The sequence below is a fragment of the Aplidium turbinatum genome, chromosome 13 (assembly GCF_918807975.1).
Source record: "Aplidium turbinatum chromosome 13, kaAplTurb1.1, whole genome shotgun sequence".
In the NCBI taxonomy this organism is placed as follows: Eukaryota; Metazoa; Chordata; class Ascidiacea; order Aplousobranchia; family Polyclinidae; genus Aplidium; species Aplidium turbinatum.
Genome location: NC_137484.1, coordinates 19,444,943 through 19,458,450, shown reverse-complemented (window position 1 = coordinate 19,458,450; position 13,508 = coordinate 19,444,943). Strand labels below are relative to the sequence as shown.

General features: G+C 39.0%; 1 protein-coding gene across 1 annotated transcript; it reads left to right on the top strand.

Annotated features, from left to right (window-relative positions):
- Positions 1-2,577: 2,577 nt before the first annotated feature.
- On the top strand, positions 2,578-13,450 carry LOC145782053 (uncharacterized). Its single transcript, XM_082593786.1, has 9 exons — positions 2,578-2,806; positions 3,114-3,219; positions 3,680-3,783; positions 4,585-4,673; positions 4,775-4,948; positions 5,301-5,428; positions 9,513-9,656; positions 10,604-10,740; positions 11,045-13,450. Exons 1-9 carry the CDS (start codon positions 2,654-2,656, stop codon positions 11,156-11,158), a joined length of 1,149 nt encoding a protein of 382 aa, XP_082449912.1. The 5' UTR covers positions 2,578-2,653; the 3' UTR covers positions 11,159-13,450.
- Positions 13,451-13,508: the final 58 nt, after the last annotated feature.

Here is a 13,508-nt window from a genome sequence, read left to right as displayed (position 1 = left end):
TTATGGATGCAACCTACCGGTAGTTCGTACCCTGAACAGTTCGTACCCTGAACAGTTCGTACCCTCAGTTTGTACCCTGAAAAGATCAAGAGAAAAAATTAAAAAAAGCGGAAGTCGCTGATCGCAGTTTCCGCTTACATTTTTCCGCTAACCCTAACCATAGACTAATCTTCTATGCTCTAACCCTAACCTTCACTGACCGCAGTTTCCACTAAACTTTACCCTAACCTTAACTTTAACATAGAGTACAGTAATCTATGCTCTAACCCTCGCTGATAGCAGTTTCCGCTAACCTTTACCCTAACTAGAGATGTACCGATATATCGGTATCGGTGATATCGGCCAGTTTTTGAGTATCTGCATCGGTATCGGCAAAATTTGGCCGATACTGTGGCCGATACTAAACATGTAAAAAAAGGCGTTTGCTGCGGATTTTCTGCAGAAGCAAAGATATAGATTTTTTAAAGTAGTAACTAACGTCACATTGATGTAGAAAAATAACAACCTGTTCAAATTTTTAATACCTCACACTCCCATGACTTCATGCGCGCACCTTTTGTCATTGTTTGCTTACAGTGATTCTTTCACTCAAACAAAACGTTTTGTTTCAGCAGTTTTGCGTTGTTCGATTCTTAAGTTGTGAAGGAGACTCAATTTCTTCAATATTTATCATTTGTGTTTCTTTTTTACTCTCAGCAGAGGATAAAACCAGGCCAATACTACCCAGGTTGCAGAAATGTATAATTTTGCATCGTTTTTGCGTTGCTGGGCGTTTGAGGGAGTCATGTGGCTTGGTTCATTTTGGTGGGCTGGTTCTGTCAGTTTGTGATTTGGTTTCCACCTTTCGTTGTGGTGGACTCGCCGGGCTTGGGCAATGTCATGGCGGAGTGGGTGGGCTCGGGGTGGGGGCGGTGGGACTGCGGGTCCTCGCTGGGCTGATCAATAAATGGTCTTGTTGCGCCTGGGCTGTCGGCGCGGGGCTGAGCACTCACTGGTGCAGCGAGCTGTTGCGGTTCGCTGGCCACAACAGTGTGGCTTCCACGCTAGCCATTTACACTATCCAATCTCAACTATATGTTTCTCAGCAGCCGTTTTGTAGCAAGAATTGACATCGACAAGAATTGAAGTGGCTGGTGTGGAAGCTGCACCGTTGTGATTGGCGAGTCGCTGTGCTGGTGAGTGTTCGGCCTTGTGCTGGTGGCCGGGGGGAGCGCTCCTTTCTTTGCGGTGGGGTTGTCGTCTTAGGCGCAGTGGGACCATTTTGATTGGTTTGATGGGGATTCGTGGTCCCATTGCTTTCATTTTGAGCCTGCTTATTCTGCCATGACATTGTTTGGGCTTGGTGGGTTTGTTGCGGCGAGGGGTGGAAGTTAGATCGTGGACTGGTGGTGCCGGCTTACTGGGGGCAGCCGGGTTGCATGGGTTTTTTGGATGTTTGGCAACGTGGGGGCGATGCAGAGTTGTATATTTTTGCTGCCTGGGTAGTCTTGGCCTGGCAAAAGCTTTTCAACCAAACGACAAGCGCCCTTAGGTTGCACATTACTTGTCGAATAATTTTTGTACGACTACACAAATCACTTGGTTTACATTTTACATCTTATCAATTATGATAGCCTATTTGGAGAGTTTGCGCAAACACTTTATTAATTTTCAAGAAACCCCAATTATGATGTAATGTTAAAATTGAATTGAAAAAAAAATAAAAAGTGACAAGTTTCCTGATCTTTTTACCTTGAGAGTTTTCTGAAAGCATTTTCAAAAATGAATTGTGCTGTCACAGAAGATTCAGCAAGGTAAAAAATTGCAGGAAACCGGCTCAGTGTGACTGCACAAATGTAGAAAAAAAAGAAAGAAGTTAAAAACAAAGATACAATTGAGCAGATCATAAAAACAAGGTGATTAGTAACGTAACTGATGTACTTATTTAGACAAACTTTGATCTTTTAAGACTCAGGGGCATTTCAACAGAACACCATAATGTGTAGGTCTGCATTACTCCAACCTTGTTAGTACACCCTAAATACCATTGTTTTCTTTGTTTTAGTGGGAGCGATTGCCCCCTGGATCCGCCACTGAGTTTGCTAACTACCGGATACGCACAGTTATAGGAATGTAAAGATGTGCATTTTTTAGAATAAGCATTTGTGCAATATAAAGAGTTACACAATTCAGTGAGCTCTCATTATTACAGCGAGACTGAAACTCGAGTTTACCAACTTCAACCAAAACATTAAACTAGTCATTTTGATACAACATGACCTGATCTGCTGCTTTAAAAAGAAATTGTGATCTATTTAAAGTGTTTTAAAACTATTCCACATACTGTAAGTTTTATATACTTTTTGTGACATCATACCACCCCAAAACAAACCTGTTCAATTTCGCCCCTTAGAAAAAGCTCACCTGGCAAAAGTTGTTCCAAGGTAAAAATCAGACTTTCCAAATATTATTTATACAAGATAATAAAACGAGGCCTTGATTCATATATTTTATATAAGAAAGCTATAATCTGCTATTATGTTTTATTAACTGGTATGATAAAAAATTAATGCTTTTTCTTTATTGTATTAGATATTGATATTGTACCAATACTGGTTTTGTCACCGATAGGTTTACTACTTTTTATACTTGAGTTTCTATCGAGTTTGAAAAAATGGCTGAAGTACCTGTCTACATGCAGTCCATGCAGCAAATGGACAGAGAAGAACTGTATGTTTGTCCTTATGATCCTGTTCATCGAATTCGTGCAAACCGTTTTATCAGGCATTTATTAAAATGTCGAAAAAATTTTCCAAACACTGACTTGGTATGTGTCTGTACATTGTATGTACATTGTACATGTATGTATGCTTTAACTGTTGTTGTTGATACTAGAAGATACTGTACTTGATACTACTTTTTTAATATATTGGTTAAAGCTACAGTTTACATTTGTTGCAATGCGCATAAGTCTACATAGTACTTTGTCACATTAATTTTGATATTGATATTTTGTTAGTCGTGTTCTTTTTGCCGTATTATTTTGTATTACAGTAGTCGAACCTATAAGGTACCAGTAGCTTTATATATTTTAAGCTGCCGTGATATTTCACTTTTCACAAATTTTTTGTCAGGCTGTTTGTGTTTTCAATGCTCGCCATGTTGTTCCAAAGCCAGAACTACAGCTGCATCTTAGCACTTGCCCAGACAAAAGAATGATTGAACAAGAACGAGCTTATGGTAAGATATAACAATTATATATGAAATTCTGAAGGTTTTCCTGAAAATTCAAATCCCTTTTTTTCAAATGAAATTTACATACTTTTCTATTGGGATAAAGCTTGAAAGTATGAATGCATAAAGCACTAATTGGTGACAATTTATGACCTTATCTTATGTTGACTTATTGACAAAAGATCTGGTTTGTATTTTTAACTGAGATCTAGAAGCCAATGCATGTGTTTTGTATCAAGTTACAATTGTTATGTACTCAAGTACAAACTTTAATTTTTTTCATCATATCATAAATTGGCCATAATCCTTGTATTTAATAACAGTCATTTCTCTCTAGAGCACGCTTTAACTTCAATTCACGTTTTGTTGCTTTTATCTTTTCCCAGACCCCTGCTATATTGTGGCAGGTGATATTGTTTTTTTGCTTTGATGGCCGGAAATAAGACTGAACCGAATCTATTTTTAGAACGCTTAGCCATAGATGGCGACGAAGCAAAAGGAGACACCAGTGTTCCGCCTTATCATGATCAACCACAGGAAATTGACGATAGTGAAGATTGGGATAAAGAGGTATCAGGCCATCAGTTAGGCTAGTCGCTTAGATTCTACAGTATGGGTTGATGTATGATCATCCAATGAATGATCACCCAATTTAATAAGTTAGTTTTAACAATCTTGCTTTCTGTTGCTTAACATTAAGATTAAGGTGTTTTTTGGTACCGTACTGTCATAAAGGAAACTGCTCGTAATTATGCAAACAACTATGTGTGGTATCAGCCATCATTTCCAAATGATCGCATGAACTGGTATTTTTTTGTTTGTTTTGTTATTTGACATCGATTGAATCATCTCCGGCGTTTTTGTATTGACTTACTAGGGATTGAAATTTTCCGATAGTTGAGGATTCGAATATATTCTAAGTTTGCATACAGACGGCGACGCAGCATACATGTCAATTTTATGTGAGCAAACATTTTAATTTAATAGTTCAAAAATAAATTTAATTCGCTTTCTATTCTTCGCTAAATTTCAATTTATTTTTCTTTTTCGGAATGCAAAAGAAACGATATTGTGAAATACAATACAAATTCTCTAAATAAACAGGAGGCAACGTTGGATTTTCAAAAAAATATCCGAAAAAGGCTGTCTCCGAATAGGGATTTCTCCGAAACGGGCCATTCTGAAAGCCACTTGAGATCACTTTTAGAAATATTTCCTTCTCTAATATGCTTTCAAAGTTTCCATTCCAATATATTTCTTGATTGGTTAACTTTTAGACGGTTTTTCTGCTCAAGCTTCAATTAAGGCTCTGTGATGTAATAATTTAAAGACAAACAACCGATACAAAACTCAGCATTTGCTTCATTGCAGGTTGCTGAGTTTGAACAACACCGGCCAAGTTACAGAATTGTGAAGACAAGCACTCGATATACTTGGGATGACAGGAACAGCGAAGAACCGTAAGTCTGAGTGACACAATTTCTTCACACTGGGAATGTGTTTCGGATATTTCTCAAACTCAAACAGATTTTTTATTTTAAGTTTAATATTTTCTACACAGATTCCCTGAAGAAACACCAGCCCAGATTCAAGCTCGGCAAACTGCACAGACATGTCAGCCCTTCCCAATGGAAAGACGCCCCCGAAACAACCCTCAGCTGCGCAGTGGCGTTACAGGAATGGGCAGAGGACATCTTATAAAGCAGCAGCTTCAAAATCAAGGAAAACAAAACAAGTAGGATGTGATTGCTATTTTCTTTTAGGTAGTGCTGTATTTGGCATTATCAAAGTTATCGTTTATACAGTATATTACGTTTTTATGACAAAATAGATGTTTTTCTGGATTGGCAATGTATTGTATAGTATTCTGTGTATCCACAGTACATGAGAAGAACTGGTAAAATAGCAACCGAAATGGAGATAGATTTAAAACTTTATCTCATTAGGAATCTAAACCATTCTTAAAGCTACGCTGTTGTATCATGAATTAGTTGCAACATACAATTGAATGAAGTTGTGAACGTGTTTCACTTTTATTGACGAAACTGTCACATTGTGAAAACTAGTGTTGCCGTTTTTTTTTCTAGATCAATGGGTTCAAGAACGGGCCCCACTGTTGCGTCTCCATCACTTGCTGCCAACTTTAAATTCAAGCCTAAAACGCAGATGGTGCACCCCGAAAGAGAGAGGTTGTGTGATAGACCTACTCTACAACGTAAGTGATGTATTCAACAACGGAGCTATGAATTTAAGAATGCAGCTACGAGCATAAACATAAATTATATTGTCACTTCGAGCAAAAGTTGTGGTGGGATGTATAGACAAGTTATATGATTCGCGAAATGCTTTTAAGCTGCATAGCCAAACTTTTTTCTTACTATAAAATACCTTTCAAAAAAGCAAATCATGGTGAATAAACTTATTTGGTAAGGTGGCACGATAAGTAGCGGGCAATGAGTAAGAAGCTGGACTGAACTTGGCGGTTATGCCACTTGTATTTGACTATCTGATTATTCGAATGATATCCGTTTTAATAAACTTGTCGTTGAGTGGAATATCACAAGCATGTATCAGATCTGAGAACAAATACACAGGGTGTTCGTGCTGCTTTTGTTGGACCAAAGTTCCAATTTTGCCTTAAACTTTTGCGAAACCAAACCTTCTGTGGCTTGTTCTTCAGTAAGCTTAGAATTGTTGATTTTTGTTCTCCGGATAAAGCCGAGTGAAGACAAAACGACACTTCACATTGTTATGCAAGTTAGCGTTCGGTCAACATTTTTCACAAGTCGCGCGGCCAGCACCAGGGGATTTCCCTTCACTTCCCGACAGGGAAACTTTTTGTTGGTGCAGATGTCGTTTTGTTTGAACACTTCAGCACCATGGAAACATGCGATATATTTATAGAACCAGTGATGCCACGGCTTGTGTTTTAGCACAAGATCTTGTATTTTTACTTTTGATCTTGTGTTCATGTGCTTTCCGATCGATTTTTGGCTAAATCTTGTGCTTTTTGATCAAAGTCAAATTAATCGTTGCTACCATTGTTTGAGTTTGGTAGAGAATTAAGGACTGGAACTAAAGGTTTTGGTAACTAGGTTTCCGGTACCATATGGTACCGTACTTATACTTAGGCATATTGACCAATTTTACTCATTGAGTTATCAGGCCTGACAAGATTAGCTAAAAACTTGATCTGAAGAGAGTACGGTACCGGTATGTGCTTGTCGTCAGACTCAGAGGTTGTGTTGCTCGATACTAGATAATAAGAGCAGCGAAAAGAGTAACTTACATCAGCATCAAATAATGACAATCATTCACCAAGTCTCAAAACGATAAGTGGTATAAACAGCCTTTTAATCGTCAATGGTTGGATTATCCTGATTTTAAAATTTCGATACAAGAAGACAAAACTGATCGATACGCAGCCTTTTGTGAGATCATCATCATAATCCATCGTCGGTTTGTTCCCCACTAGTGGGGGTGGCCGATTGTTTCCGCGCAGCAATTGTTTTAATCCCTTTTCTCCATTTCACCCTGTCCCTTGCATCTTCCTCCTTCAGTCCGACTTTTTTAAATTCATCCTTCACTTGTTGTTTCCACGTTCTTCTTGGACGACCGCGTTTCCTCTTCCCATCCACCTTTAGATCCAGTGCCTTTCTAAGAAAACTTCCTTCCTCCCTCCTTATCACATGTCCATACCATCTTACTCCATTTGCCCTTGCCAGTTGGTCTATGGTCTCTCTCATCTCTAGCATATCCAACAATTCTTCAGTCCTTTTTTCCCTTCTCGTTTTCACCCCACACATTGCTCTCACCATTGACCTTTCCGTTCTTCTCAGGATTGCCAGTTCACTCTCTCTCAATATCCATGTCTCGCTACCATATAGCATTGCAGGCCGCACACAGCTCCGATATACTTTCCCTTTCATCCTTAGTGAGAATTTTCTGCCATACAACATTTCCCCACATTCCCTGAACTTTGCCCAGCCCAATCTTGCCCTTGTTGTCACCGCTGCTTCACATCCACCACTTCCATTTATCCGATCACCCAGATAACAGAAGTCTGTCACTGTTTCGATGCCATGGCAGAACTCATCATCATGGCCTTCCACTTCATTCCTTCCTTTACTGCATTTCCCACAAACAAAACACTTCGCCAATCTTGTTGCGGCTCTCTTGACATTAACACATCTTGCATGTACCCACTTTCCACATTCCTTGCATTGCATTGAATTTCTCATCACTCTCTTGCCACATATTCCACAGGGATCTACTTTGCTCTCAACAACTGTTCCTTCTGCTCCACTCACCATCACTTTTGTTTTTTCAAGATTCACCTTCATACCCTTGGTTTCAAATGCTTCTTTCCATTTCTCAAACTTTCTCTCCATTCCCTCCATACTATTACTTGTCAAGACCAGGTCGTCTGCATACAAAATTTCACTCAATAAGCCCTCCCTCACTCCTTCAGTTACAACGTCAACCACAATAGCAAATATCAGAGGTGACAAAACTGATCCTTGGTGTACACCAACCTTCACAAAAAACTCGTTTGAATAATTTGATCCAACTCTCACTTTTGTTCTTGCATCCTCATACATAGACATCACAGCTCTCACTAATACCTCCGGTATACCTCTTTTCCTCATTGCCCACTCCATCACTTTCCTTGGTACTCTGATATTAAATGTTTTGATATGATGGTAAACTGTTGGTAACTTTATACTGTAAACTGTTGGTAACTTTATCATTGCTGTTGTTTTCCGACAAAGAAAAATAAATTGAATTGAATGGTCAGAAATAAAAACAACTGAACTAATTAAAGACCACGAATAGAAAGAGAACAGTGATTAGTAAGCATGTATCTTCTCTAAACTGTTGATTTCAGAGTCATGTTATTCTTCAAATTCGCACAAAATGGGTTGCAAAGGTTCAATTTTGCAATCTTGTGCTTTTGTATCCAAATCTTGTGCTTTTTTTTCTTATATCTTGTGCTTTTTCCGAATTTGCTGTGGCAGCATTGTATAGAACTACCAGAAGCCTTTGTGTACGGCTGTACGCATGGCCAATCAACTAAAAAGAATGAAAGCCGCAATCAGCTGTTTCTGTCGCTGCTTCTCACTGCTAAAGCAACAAGCAACATGAGTGACATAACACAATAGACGCGTTACCTTTAACAAAATATACTGCAGCTGGGGATGGGAAAAATCGGAAACTTTACTCTTCTCCCTTAAAACATGTTCTTGAGGTGCAGGAGGTTTGGTTTGAATCTTTATCCTCGGACTGACAAAGCTTTGATAGGTTATTCCTGGTACTCTGGTAGTTTCGCATACTTATAAAAGCTTTTGACGCAGGGCCGGTTACCGAGATTGACAGGGTGAATTTTCCGATTGTTGAAGTGTTGTTACGGGGGAATTATATCATCCACTAGGTACCGGTGAATGGAGAGCAGTGCTTAGAATGCGTTGCTCAAACGCACACGCCGAGAGTCGAACTAGCTCCGCCGCTTGATCTTGAAGCTTCTACGTTCACGAAGTCACGCGCTAACCAACTGAGCCCGTGTCGATATTGCGCGTATTATTAAGTAATCATCGTTTTGTTTTTCCGTCATCGTGCCCTACAAAAAAAGCTTTTTCTATTAGCATTGTGGGAACTAGGCTAGACGTAATTGTATAACGGGATTTTGAGTTTTAAATTTGATGACAGTTTTTTGTAGAAATCCAGTCTTCAAAAAGTACCGTGTCCCATGATGTACCCAATCAGAAAAGTTGTTTTAATGTCTAACGACGTTGAAACAACATGAAAAAGCAGCCTTTTCTGATTGGCAACAATTTCCTTGTATGACACTTCAAGCGATCACTAGTATAAACAATAATTCGCCCTAGCAAAATGAGGCAAGAAGTTACTTGTGTTGTTCAACTATAGAACAAGGAAGGGGGTAAATGTGAAACAAGACTATGTTAGGACAATTTTTTCTCTACATATCTATTTTAATTATAACCCCTCAGACTGCATCCTTCCTTTTGAAAAGGCAGTCACTTTTTTCGTTTTATACTCTCATCCAGAAAATAGCTAAGTATTTTTTATAGATTTAACATCTGCCAATTAATCAATATTAAAAATGATTTATTTGCTTTGGTCTGACGTTTGGCGAGGAAAATCTAAATGCGGATTGAAGCGTTTCTTTAATCTGTCGTTTGGTTGTAAATGTCCCAAAATTGTTGCAAAGTTGGTAATACAGTACTAACACAACAGCTGTGGCCACGTTCAGATGATAATCGTCTGTTTACGTTTTTTAGATGTCGAGCGAACCCGTAAGCCAACACACACGCCAAAGTTTGCCGATCAAACTGCAACGCCCAGTTATGTAACCACAACAGTGCAAGATGAAGAGATCGGAAAATCTATTGGTGCGGAGATAGGAAGCTCGTCTCAAACGAATGGTATTGAAATGTTTACACGTAAACTTGGTTTATTCCTCAGTCCGATACCGTTGCTGCGAAATCAAATGATTTAGAAATTGGCTTTCATTTTATCACAACTGCCAACCTAAAAACGTGACCAATTTGACAAATCTCTAGAAAACTTCTACTTCATTTAATCATTTAAAACTTATGTTTTGTGAAAACATCTCTACTCAAACCAACACAGCCTTTTGTAAAATTTGCTTCACTATTTTGCATTCTGAAGTTACAGTAGATATACAAAGTTTGGTCGTTAACCTAATCGGAACGAAAACGAAAGTATTATCTGCAATGTGCCAGCGTGCCACTGGATAGAGGACGGTGGCAAACCTTCTGGTGTTTTTATTGTGAATCAACATTGAAAAGCTGTTTCGACGTTTTTGGTGGCAGCCCAGGCAGTAAATGAGTTACTTTTTACAGACGTTGAATCAATGTAAAACACGACTGATTTGCTGTCTGGGACGGCATGAGGTGGTGCGCGTTTGCGTTTGTACCACCACTAAACCTCCCATGTTTTTACCGTCCAAAACCGTCCGTATATGCCAAATATAATACCTCGCTCGAAAGCAACGTATTATATTTGGCATGCCGGGTAAATTTGGATCGAAGTGAAATGAACTTGGGAAACAGGAAATATTTCTAAACAGCGCATGGAATTACGATCTGATCATTGTGCTCAAGTTTTGTGTCTTGTCAGCTTGGTTATAATCTAGTCCTGCAAAATCTACTATTTTTATGTTGCTTCATCGTCTTCTAGCGACTTTCCAAACAGCAAATCAGTCATTTTTACATTGATTCAACGTCTGCAGACGTAAAAGATGGCTGGTTTGCTGTCTGGCTTGACGACAACTTTGCTGGCTGGGCAGCCTACTGTGGCCAGTGTCAATTTATATGCAAGAACTTCACGTCCCTCTGTGAATCTTTAGTCGCCCCACAATCGCCGCCTCGGTACGGGCAGATCTACAGCGAAAGGGCGAGCAGCCAGTCCCCTGCAGAAGATAGCCAGAGCCCGGCCGACATTTTGAAGAGGGAGAAACGAAAATTAGTGAAATCCTTAAAGCAGGTGGGTTGATGCCATAATTTAAGGTTGAATAATGCTTTATTACTTTTTGGTGCAATGGGAAGTACTGAAAGCGGTTCTATGTACGGTACAGTATTTGATTGTGAAAGTGCTTGATCATTTAAAAACCCAAAGTTTTACTGAATAGAGCTGTGTTCTCGTCTTGTCTAAAGTTATTTGCTGCGGCTTTGCCCGCAAATACTTTTTTACCCGCTTTAAGTGTTGGATGGCATTGGTCCTGTATGTTTTGGTAAAAAAATACTTCTCTCATTTTTAACCCGATTTTGACATGCCTTGTGACTTTTAGATCTCCAACATAGAAGCAAAATTGCGCGACGGAAAATCCATCAACGATGATGAAAGAATAAAACTGGAAAAGAAACAAACGATTGAAGAGAGATTAGAGGAACTGAGTTTGTAGGCGGACAGTTAACCTGCAACAGTATTAGGCCAATGACATTGCAACTTTCGTACATCAAGCGAATGGGTTTGGCACTATGCCGAAAAATGTGACTTTTTTCGTGTTTCTACAACTGAGTCAACCTGTGCACAGTTGAGTGTTGTGCTGATGAGTTACCCGGGCGCGAAATTTTTTCCCCACGTACTTTCTGTCTCATTTACATATTTTGGTAAAATTTTGTATTAAAACCGTGTGAATGCAACAGTTTCTCGTTGGCACGGTTGATTCAGTGGTTTCATCCTCTGCCTGGTGTTCGTTAGAACGAGGGTTCGACGCCCGTCGAAGTCAAACTTTTTTTTTTCTTTAAATTAATTTTTGCGGTGCACAAGACCTTTTCAAAAAAAGTAGGGTTAGGGAAAGCTTATATTTTATTATCATTGCAGAATTTCATTAGTAAATAGTTATTTCGCAATCTGAATCAACCAATCTCTCAAAACACTTTCGGAAAATCTTACTTTTAGAGTGACTAGAATCAATGAGACAGAAAACTCGTGGGAAAAAAAATTTCGCTACCCGGGCAACAAATCAGTCACCTTTTACATTGATTCAACATCTGCAGACGTTGAATTAATGTAAAATATGACCGATTAACACGTCTGGGTAGCATCACTTTCTTAGTGAAGATATTTCATCTGCCTTTTAATATCTGAACGTTTACAACCTGCGACCTGCGTTAATGCCAATCATGCAGCCGTGGCTCTAGGCCGGTTTTACCGAAGCATAACATGCCAACGTGTTTTTTTACAGACAATCATTGCTTTGTATATTAGCTTCAGTGCTTCACAGTCTTGAACAAATGCTTAGATATTTTGATCTTCAATAATATTTATAACTGAAAAAAATCGATTTAGTGGTTCATTATTGCTTGTGCGTAGTCAAATTAAGCTCAGCGGTGGTTCTCGTTTCGGTACAATCATGTGCCGGCCATACTATCTTTTAAGTAATTCATTTTTGCAAATGCCGTTACAAAATCAAGGAACATGTAATTGTGGCCGCAACATTATGTTGCATGTGTGATATTCAAGATGATCATGTCCACGTGAAACCAATAATCGAAGTGTATCGTGGTCTTTTCAATGCCTGGAGGTCTTGGCTTTGTGACTTTTGGTTTCGTTGGCACCACCAGACGAAGGTGAACTTTGGTTTCGTTGGCACCACCAGACGAAGGTGAACTTTGGTTTCTTCTTTAAAACTAATTTTTCTACTGGTGACGTGATTTCAAAACCGCAAATTTTAAGGGTATTTTGTTTCATCGACTTTCTTGAAAGCAACTTTTCCAGCGGAAACTTTCAGTTGTGATTTTGTCCTGCCAAAGCCCAACAGTCGAGGGTTTGTGTCACAGCTTGGTTTATCTAAGTGAAAGGAAGACAAAGGAGCCGATATTCTTGTCTACCTTCAAGCATGTGATTGTTGTACCCAAACCCTGCGGCGTGTACTGATGAGTACTAATGAGTACTGATGAGTGCTAAAGTACTAATGAGTGTCGAAACGACGTCCTTTCGAACGTCTGGCACTCCCAGTCCTTGTTTTAAGTGCGCTGACCAAAGCCGTAAACATCAAAATCCGTTATGTTTACATTAGATGTAAAAATGACAGATTTTGATGTCTAGAGCCTTCTAAAACTCTAAAACCAAGGAAATCTTTCGTTGAATTGATGAGTTTTGATTGAAATTTGATATCACGAAGTTGGTTGCAGTTTTCCAACATACTAAGTTTGAAGTTGCAAACATTTTACTGAAGTGGCTATAGTTGTCATTTTTACGTTTAGTCTTGTAATGTTGCAACAATGTAGCAAAAGTTTTGCGAGCTACGAAAGCAACGAAACGAACATTTTAGACAAAACAAACGGCACGTTTTCATTTCAGAACTTGCATGAACCTTTTTAATTTCACTGTTTTTTCGTTGACGTCATTCCTGTCGCTTTACGTCACACGTTTGTTTGACCAAAGTGATGTTTATCAGAGATGCAAGCTTGCTTAAGGTGAAATCATGACTTTGCTGCGTCGCTGATTTGCTTTGTCGCTTCCCAGATTGAAAATTAGTCGCTTTTTTCATTGATTTAACATCTGCAGACGACTGATTTACTGTCTGGGCTTTCATACACCATAAATGGGAGCTTTGAGACAAACAAATGGTCTCGAGTTGGTTTCGGTGTTTTTATTCCGCTGGATGACATCATCAATCATCATTGCCTTTGAGTTTCTTTTCGACTGTCGTCTGCTTAAGTATTTTCGAAATAAACAGAATTCAAATTTCTAACCAGTTAGTTGTTATCCTTCAAAATGTGAAGTTACACAGCGTATAGCGGTGG

What these genes read in the sequence shown, in the direction of transcription:
- LOC145782053 (XM_082593786.1), top strand. Translation starts at nt 2,654, where the DNA reads ATGGCTGAAGTACCTGTCTACATGCAGTCCATGCAGCAAATGGACAGA. An exon ending in ATTTTCCAAACACTGACTTG is followed by an intron (nt 2,807 to 3,113) that starts GTATGTGTCTGT and finishes ATTTTTTGTCAG; the next exon opens with GCTGTTTGTGTTTTCAATGC. An exon ending in TGAACAAGAACGAGCTTATG is followed by an intron (nt 3,220 to 3,679) that starts GTAAGATATAAC and finishes ATCTATTTTTAG; the next exon opens with AACGCTTAGCCATAGATGGC.